The sequence below is a fragment of the Saccostrea echinata genome, unplaced genomic scaffold (assembly GCF_033153115.1).
Source record: "Saccostrea echinata isolate AGI-Se365-2 ecotype Australia unplaced genomic scaffold, CSIRO_AGI_Sech_v1 ptg000029l, whole genome shotgun sequence".
NCBI lineage: Eukaryota > Metazoa > Mollusca > Bivalvia > Ostreida > Ostreidae > Saccostrea > Saccostrea echinata.
The window spans coordinates 26,409,908-26,432,122 of NW_026889778.1; the positions used below are offsets into that span (position 1 = coordinate 26,409,908).

The window sequence follows — 22,215 nt, forward strand, 5'->3', positions numbered from 1 at the left end:
TATTTTCAGTAAACTTTTCATTCCAATTAATTTGTTTCATGAAAGGGTAAAATATATCTTGGGGTAAAAGCCAATCTAGAAAAGCTGGAAACACTTAAATGGAAAAAAATGCAAAAATGTGAATATAAAAACCAAAACCCAAGCAACACTGCAGAAACTTTCAAGGTAAATAAAAAAATAATCTACTTTAATAGACCTATATTTATTATTTTATACATAATGCACAGATATCAACACATTTTATGCACTTTTCTAAAGTCACAGTGCATATAAAGCCTTTAATAAAATGACTTCAAAAATTAAATTACTTAGAGGTCTTTTACTTTCTACCCACGTCTACTGACCTTTAATACCTTTATTTATCATTTGTAAGAGTTGCCGTTTCAAAATGATGACTAACACATGTTACGTGGAGTGGTCTTGTTAAAATAATTTACATTATCCCTTTTTAAGGACAAATAGTCCTATCATTCCTAATTAAAAGGATCCAGGTCATAACCTTTATTCTGAATTTATTACAGTTCTTATGCATGTTAGAAATTTGTTAAACAACAGTGAAAAAATGTTAAAGTGAGAATTAATATGCCAAAAAAATGTTATGTATCATCATTGACAACCAGAGTTTTGTCCCTTGACTGCATTTACGTAATTAATTACCTTGGCTTTTTCGTCGATGTTGAGTGGTGTTATCAGATTGGTCCACTTGTACCACGACCCATACTGCTTCCTCAGGTAGACAAAGTCGTACACAGATCCATTCTTAGGCATCTTCAGGTTGTTGGCAAATTTCAGATCTTTGGGTCTGCAAAAACAAAATGTTACCCACTTCCTTTGAAATCCTCTGCATGTAGTTGAATTGTGTTTCTTTTGTATTCTTGTTGTATTTGTTTCATTATGATAATTATAAATTCAACAAGTTAGAGTTATATAAGCCGGAAATAGGGAAAAAATATTTTGGATGAAGATTTTAAAAAACAAAGAGAGCTGATCATCACAAGCTCCATTCAACAATGACTAGAATACAAAAGAGCACAAATAAATGAATTCATTCTCTATCATTGTGCAAGAATTGAGAAGCTCATGATCAAAATCAAGAAAAGATAATTATAAATACACAGGGTGAATTTATCTGTGAAGAATTGCTCCACTGTAATTGCAAATTTCCATTGGATCCGCTAGCTATATAAATTATGTTGAAAGTCCTTATCTGAGAGGACTAAAACTGAATACACATAAACTGAAAACGTTCAGAAAAATAGACAGAAACACATATAAATTACTACATGCCAGTGAATAAAAATACTGGAATCGGATGAAAATGTTTAATGAATAAATAACTAAAATATTTTTACATTACAAATAAGATGAAAGTTTTAGATTCAGCTGGTTTTTAGTTAACACACACAACACATTATACTACTGGGAAGAATAAAATTGATGTCACTATAGCTAAACACACAAAATAATTAACTAAGAGGTTATTCATAAACTTTTCCTCCAAGACCCAACTTAAATATTATCAGGATTTTAATTTGACTAGTAATAATTTCAACACAATCATGGTTACTCTGAAGCCAGCTAGGATATAATTTAAAAATAACATAAAAAAGAATCATGTATGAACCATGCTGCAAAATTAACCAACACCTTTTCTTTCCAAAGAAAATTGTGTTTCTGATTAATTATAAATTACTTAAACCAAAGCCCAAATAACACATTTATCCAAAACCAATGCCAATGACATTAAACCACTGCCCATAGAGAATATATCAATAGATGGTATGGTAGTATCCATGAGGAGGGGACAGGGGGTCGCTAGGGGATATTCATGCTGTTATGATTTTGTGAATTATACAGTAAAAATATGGGAGGAGTGTTTGATGGGAACACATGCATGCTGAAATAATAAACATTCAAATTTTCCAAGTTTTATCGTAACTTTTACACTTGGAAAATTTGAATGAAAAATGGTAGGAAAAAAATTTATGCATAATAATCAGGTCATGGACAGTTTATAAGGACCAATCACATCTCATTTTATGTCACTTACATAGTTTGTCAATTGTTTGGTTAGTAAGGTGCAAAGCCTATCCTAATTTTCATCACAATCTCAAGTCACATGAAATGAAGGCCCAACCCACCAGTCACATGACCTGGATGGACCAATCAATGTCATGCTTACATACTTACTTCTCTATCCTCTTTCCAACCCTATTGAAATATTCATTTAGGATATGATGTCACAATTAAAATCAACAAAGCTTAGCATTCTGGGAAACTGCTGTGTATGCTATAGCAAAAATTAATCTCAAACTATTTTTACATCAATGCAATTTAAACAACTAAAATTTCCCAGATTTCTCTCGTATATGTTATATATACGTATGAGTTCAAATTCTGTTGCTGGTGAAAACATAAATATACTATGCAATAGTATTTGTGCACATAATGTGAAATAATAACAGATTATAAAATACAGTGCTGTTGAAAAAGAGGTCTGGCAAATAATACACAAACTGAAATGAAAGAGTGAGAGTTCAAGCACCATTCTAACTGTAAGAAAGGAATGCATTAAAGCATTTGCTTGTGGTCTGTTATGTTATTACATGATTTCAACAAAAAATCAGCAGCCTTAAGAAATAACATAATAATTATAAGTCTTTCATTCATTTACTTCATTTAAAGAAGTTTGCTGATCATTTAAAAATACTTATTTAAAATACTTTTAATCTGATAAAATTCAATGAGCAAGAAAAAAATCACCTTGGATATTTGGAAGTGGTGCCATCCATATCGCAGAGTCCCTTGAAAAATTCATCAAACTTGGTGCGCGAGTTGGCGTCCAGTGTACCTCCGATCGACCAAACCATGGAAAAGAAGAAGTAGGCAATCAACATGGCTGTCCTTTCCTCAATGATTTTCTGGTCGGTTAGGGACTTCTCCTTTGAACCCTCATCATCCGAGTCCATTCCCCCTCCTTCCTCATCCTCTTCAACAAAGGCTTCTTCCTCTTCTTCATCATCATCTAAACCAAGCCTTCTGTAAATGTAGGAATTTGAGGGTGAAAAGTCTATTACATAATATAAAAAGGAACAAGTGGACCAAGGGCTACAATGCTCAACAAGAAAGCCTTTAGGTTTTTTTTCTTTTCTGGCCTATTTTTCTCCAGTGCCCCCTCCTATTTTACTATTTATCATCTACCCTTGGAGTGAGACCTGATCCTTCCTTTGAAACTTTAACTTTCTTTATGCAAGGATGCAATTTTTTTCCAGTGTGTTTTCAAAGGAGATTAAAGCATGAAAAATAGATAGACGAAAGATAGTCAGACACTGATCAACAAACGAAACTCAATTACAAAAGCTTATTGGCTCAAATTGGGCTCAGGGGAGCTAAAGAATCAAAATAAGCAACTAAAGCAGGATCTTTCTCAAACATCAATGAGTTGGGAGTTGCAAATGGAAAGGGAAAATAGTGGAAAAGGAGAGATTAGTATAAGGGAATGACAAAGAAGAGTAGAGAATTGGGGAGATAGGAAAAGAATAGTATAGAGAATACTGCAGAAGAGAGTAGAAAAATAGAATAACAAAGAAGAGTAGAGATTAGGAGAGATTGAGCACAGTAAAACAACTGGTACACAAAAAGTATTTAAGTCTCCTGAATTAGCTGGGATTTTAACAATAATGATGTTTATACATCATTGCCTGACCATCAGAAACAACCAGCAGAAATAAGAAGTTACCTGACGTCCTCCATCATACAGCTGTACAGGGTCAGCATGCTGGCCGTCAGGTGCATCGGGTGACACGTCAGTAAACACTTACAGTACTTGGACACGAAATTCAAACACGGCTCCAGCATCCACTCAAACAACATCTGTTAATGGATAATTAAATGTATTTACTATAATATTAGAATAAAATATTGAAGAAACCAGAGAAATTCATTACTCAAAATGCACTCATTTTATGCGGAAGTAAAAGACTCTATTCTGTACCTTGATGGTGTCTTTCTGTTCCCATGTGAGGTTATTTGGGAGTTCATGCTCCATCCAGGACTTGATTAAGGCATTATATCCCAGCTGTAGAGGGTCCATGTAGATCATACCACACCTGTATAAAACCATATTATCACTTCTACATATAATTCAATATTTCTTTCATTATACATTCTGGATGGACAAATAAAAACCCTTAACAATGGAATGCATATTATACAATATACAGTCAACACTTGTAAAAAAGTATCATATCTTATCTAAAGATATATTGTGAAACACAACTAAAATTCAAGTTCGACCTTTTCCTTCTCAAGTATTTCATGGACAAAGCAAAATATTGACCTTGATTATTTTGTCCAAATTAAAACAGGGAACATATGCAGAATTTAAAGCTCCTTGATTGAAGGGTGAGGGATTTAAAAAAAATTAACCTGCTGACTGTGGCTGGTGATGCCTGCTCCAAGTCCATGGCTTCAAAGATCATATTCTGTGTGTTGTTCATCTGGATAATTTCTCCACTCATCAGACATAGCTAAAAAGTCAATATATCATGATACTTCCTTAAAGAAACATGGCGGACCATGAGATGAAGTATCTTCTTGCACCATTTCAAATCAAAGAACAGTTTTTGATGTGTGATTGCATCATTATAAATCCAATCAGTTTCCTATACATTTACAGCATTGCCATTTCCGAGGCTTATGTTAACTACAAAAAGACCCACATCCACACATCAAAACAGTTTTGCACTTTCTCCATGTACAAAACCACAATTAAATCTGACCTTTTTGTTGTCATCAAGGACCGTGTTCATGTTCTCAATCCACACAGCATCCACTGGTCCGTCAAAGATAATCCACTTCCTGTCCGGAGATGTGTTAGAGGCATGCTCCCTGAACGTGTTTGCCAAAACACCTATATATAAGAACACCGTAGAGGTATTAAATTTCCACACCCCGCACAACTACAACTGCATCTCAGCAGCAGGGTTTTTTCAATCTCTAGTTTGTCAGGAATCATTTCTAAACACTTTGTACTCACCATCAAACCATTCGTGAGAGACAGGATCAAATCTACCATACAACTGTCCCATAGTGATGGCTTTGGGATTAATTATAGAGTATATCACCTACAATCAATATTAAGCAGTCAATATGACAAATAAACTCAGAGATTAGAATTTTATTTTTGTATGCGTCATATGGTACTAGAATCGGTCCTTCATATGCAAGATACATGTATACATGTAGTCACACAAAGTGTGACTGCTCATTTTGCATCTTGCAGTAATTGTGAAGCAGTCATATATATTAATGTATGTGTTGATGCCTCAGTTGGAATATTTATAGTGACTGCCATAAAATTGATTTCCATATTGAAAATTTATTTTTAAAATTTGACATCACCCTTTAAGTGAATTAAATTAACCAAAGTTTCCATGTCTTTTTATATTTTCCATGGCATCAGATTTTAGAGGAAGATGTTTACCTTGTTTTCCTCCATGAGTCCTTTGTCATGCATGACATGTAGAGCCTCAGTCAGGATCTTAAAGGCCGAGGTCTTCCCCCCAAGGGGATCCCCAACAATCATCAGTCCGTGTCGCACCAGGATCATATCATAAATCTGAAAACAAATGTAATATACACTGCATTTTGTATTGTTTAGGACTGGTAATCCTTATCTATGTAGTTGTTTTATTACAGAAAAATTGTGGGATATGGATTCTAAATGGAAGTAAATGAAACAAAATTCAGTATTTAGCAGGTGGAAAGTTGACAATTTCTAGAGATTTCCTGTAGCTGCTTAACAAACACGTACATGTAAATTTGTACAAAGACAAATCAGTTTATATTCAACAACAATTTTTCAATAAAAAATTTAAAATTTACTATATAAATTTTTCCATTGAAGTACTTAAAATTCTCTCTCTTTTATGGATATTTTCTTTTAGTTGACCAATACCAAAATGTTTGTCATCCAAGATTAATTTCTCTAACCACTTTTTCCCTTGGAACAATACAGGAACCTGCACGGTTTTCTCTAAGTAGAATATAATCATTACCTGGATAATTTTCTCAATGAACCACTTATTCAATGTATCAAACAACCATTACCTGGATAATTTTCTCAATGAACCACTTGTTCAATGTATCACACAACCATTACCTGAATAAATTTCTCAATGAACCACTTGTTCAATGTATCACACAACCATTACCTGGATAATTTTCTCAATGAACCACTTGTCTGGTTGTAGTTTTCGTTTTAAGATGTGCTCTACCAGGGCCTCCTCGAGTTGGCCATAGTCTGCCTCAGGAAGTTCTACTCCAGGGAACAAGTCAGAAATGATTCCTTGGAACAATGGAATATCATGGGACAAAAACTGAAAGGAAAAGTAAACATCATTTAATGTTTGTGGAGCACAATGTATGTAATACAGTATATCTACTATACAGTATGTCTCATTTACCTAGATACTTCATTAATCTGGGCAATTTCCTTTGGAACACTAGCATCCCAATTAACAAGGTTAATTAAATGTGGCAGTTAAAATGGAACTGAAAATAAAGAAACCAGGCTCTGGGGCCATAAATCTCTTAAGCTCACTTTTTGAACTCTGTCTCACTTTTACCAAAGGAATCTAACATGGAAGAGTGAGATCAAGATCAATAGTTAGCTCAGCTTCATTTTATGGCTCAGAAGCCTGGCTTTTTTTAGGAAATAATTTAGAATTTGGGGTTACTGCCTAACCTTGGGAAGATTGACATCGTTGATTGATTTCAGCACCAGGACTTCTTCTCGATGTTCTGGGTATTTCAGCTTCAGATTTCCGGCAGCCGTCAGTACGGATTTGACAGCCCTCATGCCGTAATCGTAGTGATGCTGGGAAGACAGTTGTTCTGAACACAGTCGGTATGTGGCGACAATCTTGGTGGACATACTGCGCGCATCCACAAATCCCATAGAATACAGAGAAATCTCTGCAATCATGGCATAGTCTGGGACCATCATGGCCACTGTTCGGAATAATACCTGAAACATAACATTCAAAATCAAATCTATGAACAAAATTCATTGGAGTAAGGGATTTCTTTAAATAGGCAATTGTTATTTTATGACAAATAAACTTTATCAATTCAAATAACATTGTCCACACCACAAACTTTCTATTATCTGTTTTCCTGGGCACAAGATATTTGACATGGGAATAAATCATGTCCAACATTTGTCCTTGACATTTTAAGTTATTTTTTTCTTCCAGTTACACATCTTTCCTTACTTTCAGGTTGTCAGGAAGCTCTGCTCGGCCTGCATATCCAGGGTTCATTGTAATGAAGATGGTACAGGTGGGGTCTAGTCTGATCTGTGTTCCTTCAAACATAAACAGCTGAACCTGCTCAGCTATAGCTCTCTGTATGGTCTGTACCTGCTGGGCTATCACAGACAATACCTACAAATGGTGAAGATCAAGTTAATCCTCAATGATTTGCATGTTTTCTTTTTTTTTTCAGGTACATGTACATTTTAAATGCATTCAAAGATTTCGCCAAATGCAAAAGAGCATAATTATAATGTGTGAAAAGATGACATCATATAGGATGCCTCTATTCCAAATTTTCATGCACTTACACCCATTTCAATTCAAGATTTTTAAAACATTCATAGATTACATTCAGCATATGTATAATATTTTAGAAGATAAAGATTTCAAAAAAAAAAATCAACAACAACAAACCTCCAGTTCAATACGGTTGAACTCATCAAAGCATGCCCATGCCCCTGACTGGGCCAGACCCTTGAAGAATTTGCCCATGGCTTTGTAGTCCAGCCCATCAGAGCAGTTAAACACCACACACTGCTTGGCCACAGCTTTCGCCAGATCCTTTGATGTCTCCGTCTTCCCTGTACCTGCAGGTCCCTCTGGGGCACCTCCCAGATTCAGAAGTAGGGCGCCCATCAGTGTCCTATAGTGATTGTTAAAAAAAAAATATCTTTGTTTGGCAGAGCTTTCCATGATTGAAATAATATGAAGGTAAAAATTCCAAAATTTTGTGTATGTGATGTAAACCCCATAAGTACTTGGGGTATCCCTAATGCATTTAGACATATAATTCAGGCCTGCATGATTATTTAGAATCTTACCTGTAACACCTGTCAGTCAGTGGTGTGATGACCAGTCTCCCGGTGTTGCCCAGATACTCATATGCATACGCCACAGTGGTGGTGATCATTTTCACCTGAACCAAGTCCTCAATGAAGTAATAACGGAGTTGGCTGATCCATGAGAAATCATTCACGCTGCGTGTCTGGACATCATTCAAGTGGGCGACAACATCCCTAGCTGAAAGCACAATACACAAAATCACTTCATACTCTAGAATTTAGTTTCACTTTGAAAATCTAACTCATGATCAGATAGCTGAATAATTTTATTACTTCAAAGTAGAAACTGGATTTTATTTTCATAATGTACAGTTGTCAGTTACAAAAATTATAATTTTAACTTCCAAATAAAATCCACGATGTACATGTAAATAACCAACGAATTTCTTGTCTAGATATACTCAGTCAAGAATAGAAAAGCATTGTAACATAGAGCATGTAGTTGAAGAACAAGGATAAAATACTATATCTGATCAGATCAGACATAAGTAACAGTCTTACCATGTACATCAATAACAATGAGGGCTCCAAGAGTGATTCTGGCCATTTTAGACAGGGACCCCCTGACAAGTGCCACCACTTCGTCTATCTGCTTGTTACTTTTGGCAAGGTAAGGTCCCATAAATCCACTTGTAATAGACTGTAAATAAAATGTAAGAAATATTAAAGTTTTATTTCATAATGACATTAAAAAACCCAACAAATTAATCTTTAATCTTAATTTATTTAAACAACTTTATTAAAACGTACATGTATGAGCCTGAATGAACTCTAAACTCAGTCAATAACAGAATTGCGTGATCAAGTGATTTTTGCACTTATCTATTAGTTGAACAATCTAAAATTGGTGCATAAACTAATTTTGGCCAAAACTTCTCACCTGAGTGACTTCCGTTGTCCAGTGAATTTGGCTGGCTGCCAGAACGACTTGTCCTGGCCACTTGACGACCCAGTCCTTTCTGGGAATTGTGGGATACTCTTTGACGGCTTTCTTCATGACTTCCTTCAAACTCAGCTTCATCACTTCTTCAACCTGGAGAGAAAATTTTCCGTTTGTCATTTGGCACAATACATGAACATGGTTTGTATTTTAAAAAAACACACAATACATATACTGTAAACCACTTTTGATTAGCGAGAATTCAATTTTCGAATAATTATGTGAGATCATCTGCTCACAAAAATTTTATTCATGCTCATATTAATCTAATAAAGGATTATGCACAACAAAAATGATATTCCCGAAAATTTTGTCTCACTTATTACCAAATAATTTTCTTGAGAAATGAGGTGTTGCAAAAATTTTGTGATAAACAGCATATGAAAGCTTCCACAGACAATTTTATCTCAATTATCTATAAATTATTTTCTTCAAACATACAAAATTCTCAAGCAAATAATTAAAGTATCTGACTGCTATGATCAATGAATAGGCTGAGGATAGGTCCCTTCTCCCCTTAATGAGGCACCCATTAAGGAGAAAAAATTAAAAACATTAGCACAATAAAACACCATGATCATAAAATTGCACAGCAATAGGATCTTTTCACAAGTTTGTGCTATCATTTTTTGAATGTTTAAATGTACAAGTATCTTCCACCCCTTTATCCCCCCCCCCTTTTTTTACAAAATATTTCTTCACCTGTAAAAGCCATTTCTCCACTAGACCCCTGGCCTCTTTAGGAGCGATGGTCCTAGCAAACTCCACAACCTCTTTCTCAGCAGACTCCATGCCAGTGATGATAGTGTCAGGGGTGAAGGTCAACTGTGCAATGCCCTCAAAGCATTTCTTCAAGTGCGGCTGTACTCGGAGTGGATCTTTGGTCTCGGAGAGAATCTCCAGTAACTCATCATTGGAAAGGAAGAAAAACCTGAAGAATTTTAAATGGAGAAAAATAATATCTGTGGAGATCTGGCATCTTTTTGTTATGATTTAAAGATTTTAGAATTTAGACAAGAGCACTGCTGATATCTGACCTTGGGAAGAAGAGTCTTTTCTTTTCTAAGTAATCATTTAGTCCTTTCTGAATATCATCCAGCATTGACTGAAAGCGAGAAACAGAATGAATTTTAATATTTCATTACTAATCATCTTTAACATTACTGAATTATATGTACATTACAGAACAAATGTTTCCAGTAATCCCCCAATCATATAATGTAAGAACTATTGTTGTTTCAATTACATGGTGCTAAAATTCATGATTTGTTACAAGGGTACAAATCATGGTGGTTTTAATTGCAGACTATGGACTTGTGATAAAGATCAGGGGCCCGTTTTACAAAAGAACTTAAGACTAAGACCAAAATTTAATTCTGTTTATAACTTTCTTATTTACATTACGTTGAAAATGGTGTTAATCTTTTTAAAAGGAATGTAGTAAGATATTTTTACACTGGCAATTTTAAACAGAATCTTTAAGTTTGCAATATTTTACAATCAACTAAAGATTTTGGTCTTAGTCATAAGTTCTTTTGTAAAACAGGCCCCTGATTACCTTTACATTCATTATGGGTTTTAATTTTGCAGAAAAATGATAAATCCTGAACAAAGTGAAATTAAACCTGTTATGTTAATTTCCAAAATCTTTGGTAATCACACTCCTTGTCATTGCCTGTGACCTTGATATACATTATACTGTGTTGTACAATACATGATATTGTACATTATCTTCATAACACACTCTATGGTAAAGGGCAAGATCAGACTAAATTTAAACTCATTTTAAGCAAATGTTGCAAGGTAGTCTCGAGAAAAATTCTCATCACTTCGTTACCCTCTGACCTTATATATATCAAGTCTACATTACTTTGGACCATGATGCAAACAAACAAAGGTACAAGACTGTACAACTTGTATTGGATGGTCTTGTAATCTTACTTCTGATTTAAATTTGATTTTACCCACAAACTCTGTAATTGCTTGGTAAGAAACCTTACCTCTGAGTGTTGGAGTTTTTCCAACATCTGGTCCTGAGAGACTACCACTAAAGCTTGTGTGTCCTTCACTGCATTCTCCATGATTGTTTTCCTGTAAATTAAAACATCACAATTGTACCCTTTTTTCACTTGAACAGTACAAGATTAAACCTCAAAAAAGTTAGAAACTTGTACAGTATCCCTATCACATTTTACAATTAAATGAAGAAAGAAACATTTGTCCATTATCTATATAGATTTTGAGATTTGTTCCACACATAAACTTTCTACAAAAATAAAAACCTTTTGAATTTCAAACATAAAATTATATTAAATTTTCTCCTTTTAACAACTTTGAATTGAAACAAATATAATCAGTAATGGCATTGTCTTTCTCACAGCCTTACCAGTGTTCATCCACCTCCTCAAACATTTTGCCTTCCACGGGAATCTGGTTCCTGATGTCCTGTGAACCAAAAATCGGCTCTAAGTACAACCAGGCTGCCTGTACCTTCAACCAGGACTCCAAAATATTTTTAATCCGATGCTAAAAAAAATTCAAAATAAACAAAATTATTCCCAAGATTCTTTAAAAACAATCAAATAAAATCAGAAAGTATGAGAACTTAAGGCATTGGACTCTCAAAACAACTACCAAAATTAATCTAACACGTAATTTTTACAATTTGTGAAGTGTGCATCATAAAATTCCAAGATTCAATCATCCATCACTTCTCACTCATTAACCAGTATGAAAGTGAACATTTGATATACAAACCAGCAGATTATCCCACTCATTAACTGCCACTTCAAAAGGTGCTATAAATGGTGAGCCCTTCATTGTGGTTGTCTTGACGATGTGGTCATCTAGCAGAACCTGGATATCCTCGGGGGAGGATAGGATAGAGATGCCAGTATCCTTGTACGGGACAAAGGAAAAGTGAATGTTCTCCCAGTCACTCTTCATCTTCTCCAGAGCCTGAAATCACGATAGGATCATCATCATCATCATCATCATCCATCATCATCAACTCAGATGCTTGATGATAAGATCATCATCAAACAGAAGTACAATTAGATACCCCTCACCCCCACCCCTTCCAGCCTCCAACTCCTCCTCATCAAATAACATTGACAAGCTTTGAGATTATCAACATTTATTTAGAATGAAATGTTAAAATCTTTAACTTCATCATCCTCATAATAAACACATCATCATCATCACCGAAGATCAATGACATATTGATGACATACATGTATTTCTACCACTTCTTTGAACCACAAAAATCATGGCATTTTAATTATCTATTGATTGACAAAAAATCTTAATCAATTCATTGATATCATTCACCTACATATATGTCAAAAAAAGTGACAAGGTGAAAATAGACCTGATATATATGTAGAAGATAAGACTTATCTGCACTGATTATTACCTTTTCTAGAGCAAACTCCTTGCTGGCCTGCGAGCTGATTTCCTGTAGGACATCGAGATATTTGTCCAGGTCTAACTTCAGTATCTCTTGTAATGGTGTGTCTTCATTGGGAGCCATGTGGAAACCAACCTGTTATGTTCCATACAAATACTCAAGTTAGTACTTCTAAAAAATACACTACTGAATTAAGAGTACAAGTATTAACATACATGTATTTATAAATCTCTGAAGTTGAAAATTCACTTTTGTTTTAAAAAATCAAGATGCACAATTTCCTTTTTCAGCTATATTTCTTTAGTGAAACAAAATTTGTTGTTTTTAATGTGGCCCATCAATTACTTGCAAAGTCATAATGTTCTGAATTTTGTACTGACTGAAAATTTTGCAAAAAGTTGACATCTCAGAAAACATGCACTATTTGAAAGAGAAAGTGTGTAAGCAAATTTTCAAACCTTTTCATTCATCATGTCCCAATGCCTCTTTTTGATGCCCGGGTTACACAGGGCATTAATCAAAGGCATGTGGATCTTAAATGTTTCCAGCCTCGTTTTAATTTTAATGGCTGCAGTTTTCGGTCCACGGAAGTCTGGATGGGCGAATTGTTTTGTCAGTTTGTAAGCAGTCTTCCACAGATTCTGGACCTGAAAATTTATGTCATGTGAAATTTTTAATCTGTAAAGAATGGGATTTTTTTTCCAAAATGCAAAATGCTGTTACAATATTTTGAGAGTTTGTTAGTGATGCAAAAGATTGAACTAAATTTCATTACATGGGCATTCATTTTCACATGAAATCAAATTCTACAAATAAAGCCTATACAACAGTTGCTATTAACAGAGACCTCTTACCGTAATTTCCGTAATTTTCTCTTCACACACAAAAACAAAAAACTTCCAATCTGTTTTCACTTATTATAATGTTTGCATATTTCCTTACCTCTTCATCCACGACCTCTGCATTGACCTTCAGTAACGGTCCATTCATCCAGTTGTCATGCTCCTTGTGGAAGGTGACGGCCGTCCTCCAGAGTTTTTCGTACGGTTCTCTCGCAGTGGTGATGGCCTGGATTTGTCCATACTGTGACATCACTTCCTGTCCTAGTAACATCTCCTCTCTGTTTATCTTTACTTTCTGAAATATCAGCAAACAAGGTCTTGAAATGAAATCATCCATGACTGTGATAAAATTACAAATTAGTCTGAATTCTTTTTGGATTCTAATTGCAACCAGGAATGTAATAATGTATGCCAATGTAGAGTTGAGATATGGAAAAATCCATTTGCGATACAGAAAAATATTTTATAACTAATTTCATGTTATGACAGTGAAGAAGTGCAAATGTTTAGTTTTTCATAACAATATATTTATTTCTTCTACACAATATGTGGTTACCTTCATTAAAGCTGTTGATAATAACAAAGTTTTAGGGTCAATATGATAGAATCATGCACAGATCTAGAAAACCATGAGTCAGAATTTGAAATCCATTCTGCTCATCTGAATTCAACAAAAACAGGAAATTTTCCAGCTTTTCTAGAAACAATCCCTTGGTTTAACAGAAATAGGAATTTTTCTTGCTTTCCTAGTAACAATCCTCAAGTTCAACAGAAATAATCAATTTCCCAGCTTTCCTAGTAAATAACCCTAAGTTCAGAAAAAATAGGAAACATTAGAGCTTCCCTAGTAATAACCCCTTGAGTTCTACAGAAATTGGAAATTTCCCAGCCTCCCTAGGAACGACCCCTGACCTCTTCCTGGAAGAGTTCCAGCTTCCTGGCAATGTCCTCCAGTTCCTGTATGAAGTTCTCGGCCTCGTTCATGTTGCTCTTGTTCTGGAACATCTTCACCTGTTTCTCTGCGTAGTCCAGCTCCTCCTGGAACTTCTTCTTCTTGTCCCTCAGCTTGTTACTGTAGATCTCATGGTCCTTGGACAGTTTCTTCTCTCTGTGGGAAGATAGTGATCAGTAAAATTGATCTTATGATATCACAAGGCAAGTTATTTTCTTTAGTACATTTTGAAATATTTTTTAAATATTATTTTTTTTTCTTGAAATAAACAAGAGTTATGGGAATTTATTTTGTCACAAAATATGTTCAAAGCATTTCTACAAAAAGAATTTTCTTGAAATTTATGGGAGTTTCCTCTAACAAAGTCCTTTAAATGCCCATGCCCAGTAACTTACGTGCTGCTGATAATAGGGACAATTTTCTCTGCCCAGGTGAACGTGGTGTTGTTAGTAGAAATATCAGCAGTAGATAGATAGGTATAGTCCAACAAAAACATCAAATTCTGTCCAGCCACTTCTTGTTTGTCCTGCAGAAGAAATTCAATGTTGATGTTTAAGAATTTAAATGACATTGTATAGAAAATTCTACATATTTTGAACTCCCGAGGTCCCTAAATTTTGCACAACTCCCCACTTAAAGATTTTCTATCTTTAGCTGAGGTCCCCAATTCTAAGATACCCTACCTCTAAGTACTGTACATCAATTTTTATTTGTGAGAACTTTATTTTCGCTTAATAATGCCACATAGTACATGCATGCTCACGAAAAAATTTCATTCTAGTATATATTTATTATGTTAGTATAGCTATTATACAGCAATAACCAGCATTCGTGAAATTTTTGCCTCCCTTAGAAATACCAAACACTGATTCTTAAAATAAGATCTCCCTAAAACTTGGTGATCTATAGTACTGTGAATCATTTTTTATTTGCGAGAATTTTACTTTCATGTAATCATGTGAGAAGAAATTCTGTTCTCACATATACATGTATATTTGTATTAGTATGACTCAACGGCAGCAATAACCTAATTCATGAAAATTTTTTCCCACTTATAAATACCAAATATCTATCTCGCAAAAAAATAAGGTGTCACGAAAATTTGGTGGTCTACAGTAGAGCATATCCCCCACTTTCAGATTCCCTCCCTGAAGTTTGAGGTTTCCTCCCTTTTGCTGCAGCAGTTTTCTCCTACCTTGAAAGAAGCACTAGTTCCCTTCATTTCAAAGTTTCTTTTCTTCCAATTCAGTAGTATCTCCCCAGTTTCTGCAATTCCCTACCTCTAGGTACAGTAATGCTCAACTTTGAGGATGTTCCCTAACCCTAGCTACAGTAATGCTCTACTTAGAGGAAGCTCCCTAATCCTATCTACTGTAATTGCCCTATTTTGAGGAGGCTCCCTAATCCTATCTACAGTAATGCTCTACTTTGAGGACGTTCCCTAACTCTTGCTGCAGTAATTGCTCTACTTCGAGGAGGCTCCCTAATCCTATCTACAGTAATGCTCTTCTTCGAGGAGGTTTTCCATCTCTTGCTGCAGTAACTACTTTTAGGAAGTCCCCTACCTTTAGCTGCAGCAGTTCCCCCACTTTAAGATTTTCTACATAGTTCTGCATCTGAACCAGTTCCTCTGTATTCTCAGCCTGCTGGGCTACTTTCTTCACAATCGTGTCATACTGCTTACATATCCCCTTGTTGAAATCCCGGCTCATGTTAGCTATGTTGGTGACCATAATATCAATGAAGTACCTGGCCCTTTTGATTAACCACTGTGAATTGAAATGATTCAAATTTTCATCAATATAAATAATTTGAACATCAACCTTCTTCTTACCAGTCCATTATAAATCTTCTGAAAGCTTTATCTCTCTTCCTTTAGTTCTTTCATTCATTGGCCTTTAACATCATTTATTTCTTAAAAGACACGATTTTAATTCCATTTACCTGGTTGATATGGTTACAGTCTAAGTAAAATAAATGCATTGGAATGGCAACAGGAAGTGATGCAACAGCTGAGATCAGCCTCTTCAACTTTTCTATTTCCTGTCTGTACTCCCGTAGAGGGCGCTCCTTATTTATGAACTTTTTGACCTTGTTTTCTGTCTCCACGGAGATGAGATATTTGTATGGATCATACACAGATGTGTACCTACAGAAACAAAATGATGCTACATTAATATTTTCTGTTCCAAACAGTGAACTTTGTAACTTCCTCACCTGCTTCTTAATTACTTTTTCTGATGTACTGCTTTTAAAATTACTTACCATTTTTTTCTTTCGCTATGTTTTAATGAAATATGAAGATAACGAACAGTATTCAATCTCAAAAGTGCAATGAAACGATACAAATTTGGAGCAGAGCAAACACGGACCTCAAAATTTAGAGGTGGGATCAGGTGCCATGGAGGAGTGAGCATCCCCTGCCAACCGGTAATTAATAAATAAGTTACAGAGAAGAAAGAATTCATTAGCATAATAAATAATTACCTGTTAGGACCATGACTGTTTGCCATGATAACCACTCGAATCCTCTCCTTAGCGTTTTCCACCAGCTCTTCCTCAATGATCACACTCCTGATGGTGGAAATTTGTAGATCCTCCACAGACTGGAACAGGAGATGTTCAACCCGAGGCAGCTCCCTCACGCTGACGATCATGTGATCAATAATCAGACAGAAGAAATCACAGATGTCCGAGAAATTTGGCTTAAAATTAATGTCTACCTTCTCCATATCCTCTTGCTGAAAAATATCATAGTGTTATCATTTTAAACTAATAATCAATTTGCACTTTTTTTTGGTATCCTAAAAATTCTTTTTCATTCCATGACTAACACATTTTGAGAGGTGTAAAGGATACACAGAATCACTAAAAAGTGAATCTCTTTAAATTACACACTAAGGAAAAGTAGAACACCCTTTTGATATATAGGAATCATAACTAATCATTCTTAATTTCAAATCAAAGTATAAACATGTATTTAAATCTTTAAATAATTGCAATTCATTTAAATATGTATGACTGTTCAACACTAAATCATGTTATGGGGGGTGTTGACTCAATTTAGTTGTTGTGTGGAGGTCAAACGGGTTTGATTAGAGATTCAGGGGGCCTGGGTTGGAATTCGCATTTTTCCCCTTTCCTGTTACAGTTGGTTAACTTTTTCATGTATATTTGGAAGCATTTTATCATCAACAAGGACATCCTGTATTTCTCTTCACGCTTGACTGAATTACTTGCAGATATGAATAAAACAAAATAATTAATACGTAAAAATTTACTAACGAAATCACAATCATTTACCATGAAGAAGTGAACTATGTGGATTTTAGTGGGCAGGGCTAACCCACTGAACAGTGTATATTCGCCGTCGTAGCTACTTCCTGCTGTGTATTCCTCTATCAAGTCCACCAGGTCATATATAGAGTTAATTACACAACTTCGTAGCAAATTTGACATCAAAGACGCAATGCTGTTGAAGAACCTGTCCATCTTTTTCATCCTCAGACCCTGTTTGAAAAAAAAAATGAAAATTTTTTAATCGGCTATTTCATAACAAATTTACACTCTGTTTATTCTGCTGATTTTTAATGGATAATTTGAAAATTTAAATCATATCAAAGAACATTTTTGAGGACATTTTTATCTGCAATAAATACGAGAAAAATGGCTATTTAAAGAAGTAAAAGGCAACTTAATATCACAAGACTATCAAAAACATTACAAAATTTCAGGTAAATAAACAGCTATTTTTAAAAGTGCTTACTAAGCTCTTATAAAATTCACAAAATATAAGACCAAAAAAAAAAAAAAAAAAAAAAAACAGCTAAGAGTACAAACAGTCAATGCACCAAAGGCATTATGTTACATGTACTTAAACTATTTTTTTCCCAAGTATAGTCTGATAAGGGTATTTGATTCCCTAATATTTAAGCAACACTTTAGATTGACAAAAAAATGACCATTAATCAATTGCAAGGCCTACAATCTGTCATCGAAATGGCCGACTTTTGTAAGTGAATAATGGGTTATGATTAAACATGTCACTGCAGAATAAAGAATAAGTTAAATTCAGATGACCTTTGACAAATTAATCAAAAGTGTCATACGTATTTATATGCAGTTTTAAACAATCAAGGATATACAATCTCTTTAAAGACCTACGCCCTCGATTTATTACAAGTACCAGTACTTGAAATTGATAGTATTTTGATTCAGTATCAATCCTACTCTCTCTCGTTCTATTGAAGATATACCCCATATCCCCTGGCCACATAATATTAGTGCATGCCCCAATTTTTTCTTCTTTTGGATATTTTTCAAAACTCTCCAACACATCAAAAATATCTTTAGATCCTCTCCTCAAATTTACTGAATCTTGTAGCTTCAAAACCCTTAGACCCTACCCCCTTAAACTAAAATTCAAACTCATTAACAAATCGAAAACCTTAGAACCTCCCTTTAAATTTACTGAATCCTGTGGCATCAAATATCTTAGATCCCACTTTCAAACTTACTGAATCTTGTGGCATCCAGTCCTCCACAGTGTCGCGGTGGCTATCCACAATCTCACACACCTCAGGTAGCCACTCATAGCGCAGCTTCTCTGCGGCATCCAAGCTGGATTGTTTGACATTTTTGTAGAAATTTTCCATGGTTAGTGGCATGATCTCTCTCAGGTGAGGAATATCGATAAGCCTAAAGTCTCCATATCTAAAAGATGATAAGGGTATAAAAGACATGTTTGTGGAATACACCCCCACCCCACAGCAATAGAAATTTTATACTTTTCCCTTGGAGAATTATTTAGCTAACACAAAGCCTAGATCTTGCCCCAAAAGTCTCTGTCTCATATAGAGTGGTAATAGAGAGATAATCTGGTTTAACTGTAGGCAGGCAGACCAAATAATAACCACTCTCTCATTTTTAAGTGTAGAAGGGACATCAAATTAAGCAAAATCCTTCAGTGAAACTTTAATGATTGCATGGTGGCTGTCTAGGTCTACCTTTTAATCCATCACATCTTTTGTCTCCATCTTGCATCTACATAATGTCAAGTCTTAATTTTCAAAATTGTTCATAGTACCAGCCTTATAAAACTTTGAGTGTACAAAGAGAAGACAGGAGCTCTTAGAATAACGAATTACTAAATAGTAGAACTAAGGCAAATAAATCATAAGTTTGCAGTCAGTTAAATAATGCCTACTTTGTTTGGAAATGATATAGAATGGTGTACATGACAGGGTGTGTGATAAACAGGTCATTCTTCATAAAATCTCGAGTCCTGTTGACCATCTCGTGCCAGGGGTACTGGTGTCTACCTGCAGAGTTGGAGGGCTGCAATAGAAACATAATCCACAAACCATAAAAAGGCCAATTATATATCATTACATTACAGTTCATACAAGTCTGATACTGGGACAAAATGAAGAGACTCTGGAAGACTTACAACGTAAGATTTAACAACTGAAAGTAAAACATGAAGCATAGATGAAATCCTGTTGAAAAAAAAATATGAAATTCAAGAAGGGTCATTATAAAGTCACTTTTTTTTTAAAACACTTACCAAATGGCATACATACCCCAAGTCTCTCCTGTTCCATTGTGCCCCCCCTCCCTCCCCCCCCCCCCCCCAGCCTTTAGTTAGCTTGCTCACCTTGACTGGTATGGGTACCCCCAGTCTCTCTTGTTCTGCTGTGTCTAATAAGATGTAATCCAGTATAGCTTTCTTCAGAGCCAATCTTCTATCCTCCTCCATTTCCTGCAAGATAAAAACACTCTGCATATTCATTTCAGCAAACCCCCCCCCCTTCTCCACAACTCAATCAGGCCTTTTTTTATTTCAATAATGACCAATGTTTCTGTCTCTTTTTAAATGGAGTACCTGACATTGTCAAATTGAGATTTTGTGGGACAATAGATCTTAAGGCATATTTAAATATCTGACTTGTTGCATATGCTCATAATTATTTTGTATTTCATATATATTATTACCATGATATATATACACAAAAATTACAATCACAAAATATAAATACAAAACCATTCAACAACTAAATATAAAACTGAATTTTCCCTATCTAACAGTTACTGAAAATGGCAGAAATTGTGGAATATAATATTTATGACTTACCCTAAGAAACTCCATACCCTAAGAAACCTACATTTAACATACCCTAAGAAACCTGCGTTTGGCACTCGGCACAGCTTGTCTGAGGGTTTTAGGAACCAGTTCAAAGATTCCTTGGACGGTCTCGGTTTCCACAGGACTGATCATGTTAGGTTCTATGGCTTTCTCAATCAGCTGATAATACCTGCCAGACACAGAGACACAATGTTAATAGTATAATATTCATCTCTTTAGTGGCTTTATATCAACTGAACATTATATTTATCCTTGATATCTTGAATACAAAGGATATGCTGAGGTGAGATGGAAGTCCCATCAATCTTTTATTGTATTTTAACCTCAATATATCTCAAATCCTCAAAGAAAGAAGATTTTTTTCTTTGGTCCAATTGAATTCAAGATTACAAGGTTATGACCCGCACATATTGTAGTAGTTCATGTACATGTATTTAAGGTCTGGTGAGTAAAAACATATCTCAATATTATATATTTAAGGCACTCTGATTAGAAATTTCTGTTGAACAATTTAGAGTTTACCTTGGCTGGTCCTCATTATTTGGGGTGCTGGGTCGAGATAACCCGTGTGTGGAGAAGTAAAAGGGAGGGAACTCCACGGTGAGAATGGAACGGGTGTAATCATCATGTCCCAAATAACCTGCAATTTCAGCTTCATCTTCATCTAATAAAAAAATGAAATAGAAAAAAATGTTATAATATTGCTTCTTCTATAAGATTTTTTTTTTATTTATGGAAGGTTATAGAAATTTTTCTTTAAAATAGGAAATAAAGCAAGAAAAAGTTGCATGCCTTAACAATTTACACAAAAGCAAAGTGAACTCCACAAAGCTGAACAAACACTATTATCCCAAGTATAAGATGTACAACATGAAAAGCCTAAAGTCTAAGAAAATGGTTCTGAAAGGAAGTATACATGTGAAGGAAACTCTACTAATTATGTCTCCTTTTTAAATTTTTAAAATCACGAAGAACGGCTTTACTGTACCTTCTTCATTATGATCTTTTTCCGAGTTTTCATCCACTTGTGACATCTCCGGGGCAAAAACTGAATGCGGCCTGCCGCTGTCTGTGGTCTCTTCCACACTGACTGTACTGTCCTGTCCGTGACCATTTCTCTGTGTGGAGCTGTCCGCCAAGCTGTGACTTCCTGTTTACAAATAAACCAACAGTTAATGAAAAACAACTTTTAATTGATGAAGTGTTACGAAACATGCAGTATATTCTATAAATAACAATGTTGCAGTCCTATGATACTTTTAAAAATTGAACACACTGCTCTGATGAAATGGGGATAAAAATTACTCTCTGACATTGGGATAATACAAAATAAAGTAATATCATAATTACTGGTCTGTACCTAAGAGCCGGGGGCTGGGGAATTTACTCTACACCTATAATGAGGCAATCCCCTGGTTATATTCTTGTATTTCCTCTCAACCCAAATGTAAGGGAAGGAACCCCAGACCCTCTTCTACTTTTTTAATGTCTCCTGCAATTTAAATTCTTTAGGACAACCCTGTAATGATATTAAATAAATAATTGTCTGCAAGGGTAGACAACTGTGGAGAATTTGACTGTTTTTTATCACTTAGGAAACCAACAGTAGCTATATATACACAGTAACTGGATGTTGGATAGATCCTGTCATTATACAACAACAGTATAAGCAGAAGGGACCTCGCTTTAATTGCCACAATAAAATTCATGCATTTGTTAACAGCTGAGGAGAAATAAGAAGTTTAGCCATGAATGAGAAGTATATT

At 35.0% G+C, this 22,215-nt stretch overlaps 1 protein-coding gene and 1 long non-coding RNA gene across 3 annotated transcripts in view; both read right to left on the reverse strand.

Annotated features, from left to right (window-relative positions):
* The window catches only part of LOC133195747 (dynein axonemal heavy chain 3-like), a 60,205-nt gene extending 40,568 nt beyond the window's left edge, over window positions 1-19,637 (reverse strand). For both annotated transcript variants that reach the window (XM_061331674.1, XM_061331673.1), the window contains exons 1-31: window positions 19,511-19,637; window positions 18,822-19,017; window positions 17,608-17,814; window positions 16,792-17,045; window positions 16,249-16,453; window positions 15,870-16,073; window positions 14,700-14,830; window positions 14,265-14,460; window positions 13,453-13,647; window positions 12,969-13,157; window positions 12,517-12,645; window positions 11,859-12,059; window positions 11,488-11,627; window positions 11,102-11,192; window positions 10,139-10,206; window positions 9,804-10,032; window positions 9,042-9,194; window positions 8,663-8,801; window positions 8,141-8,339; window positions 7,734-7,962; window positions 7,278-7,448; window positions 6,749-7,030; window positions 6,216-6,380; window positions 5,486-5,620; window positions 5,039-5,126; window positions 4,782-4,912; window positions 4,429-4,529; window positions 3,995-4,109; window positions 3,740-3,873; window positions 2,764-3,039; window positions 658-802 (exon numbers count right to left, since the gene is read on the reverse strand). In XM_061331674.1, the coding sequence (XP_061187658.1) occupies window positions 658-802; window positions 2,764-3,039; window positions 3,740-3,873; window positions 3,995-4,109; window positions 4,429-4,529; window positions 4,782-4,912; window positions 5,039-5,126; window positions 5,486-5,620; window positions 6,216-6,380; window positions 6,749-7,030; window positions 7,278-7,448; window positions 7,734-7,962; window positions 8,141-8,339; window positions 8,663-8,801; window positions 9,042-9,194; window positions 9,804-10,032; window positions 10,139-10,206; window positions 11,102-11,192; window positions 11,488-11,627; window positions 11,859-12,059; window positions 12,517-12,645; window positions 12,969-13,157; window positions 13,453-13,647; window positions 14,265-14,460; window positions 14,700-14,830; window positions 15,870-16,073; window positions 16,249-16,453; window positions 16,792-17,045; window positions 17,608-17,814; window positions 18,822-19,017; window positions 19,511-19,599 (5,187 nt within the window). In that variant the 5' untranslated portion in view covers window positions 19,600-19,637. The remainder of the gene's footprint in view (window positions 1-657; window positions 803-2,763; window positions 3,040-3,739; window positions 3,874-3,994; window positions 4,110-4,428; window positions 4,530-4,781; window positions 4,913-5,038; window positions 5,127-5,485; window positions 5,621-6,215; window positions 6,381-6,748; window positions 7,031-7,277; window positions 7,449-7,733; window positions 7,963-8,140; window positions 8,340-8,662; window positions 8,802-9,041; window positions 9,195-9,803; window positions 10,033-10,138; window positions 10,207-11,101; window positions 11,193-11,487; window positions 11,628-11,858; window positions 12,060-12,516; window positions 12,646-12,968; window positions 13,158-13,452; window positions 13,648-14,264; window positions 14,461-14,699; window positions 14,831-15,869; window positions 16,074-16,248; window positions 16,454-16,791; window positions 17,046-17,607; window positions 17,815-18,821; window positions 19,018-19,510) is intronic.
* A 323-nt stretch (window positions 19,638-19,960) lies between these two features.
* On the reverse strand, window positions 19,961-21,105 carry LOC133195749 (uncharacterized). Its single transcript, XR_009722243.1, has 3 exons — window positions 20,972-21,105; window positions 20,480-20,618; window positions 19,961-20,065 (listed from the first exon to the last, which is right to left on the reverse strand). It is a non-coding gene; the product is annotated as an uncharacterized LOC133195749 (long non-coding RNA).
* Between the last annotated feature and the right edge of the window lie 1,110 nt (window positions 21,106-22,215).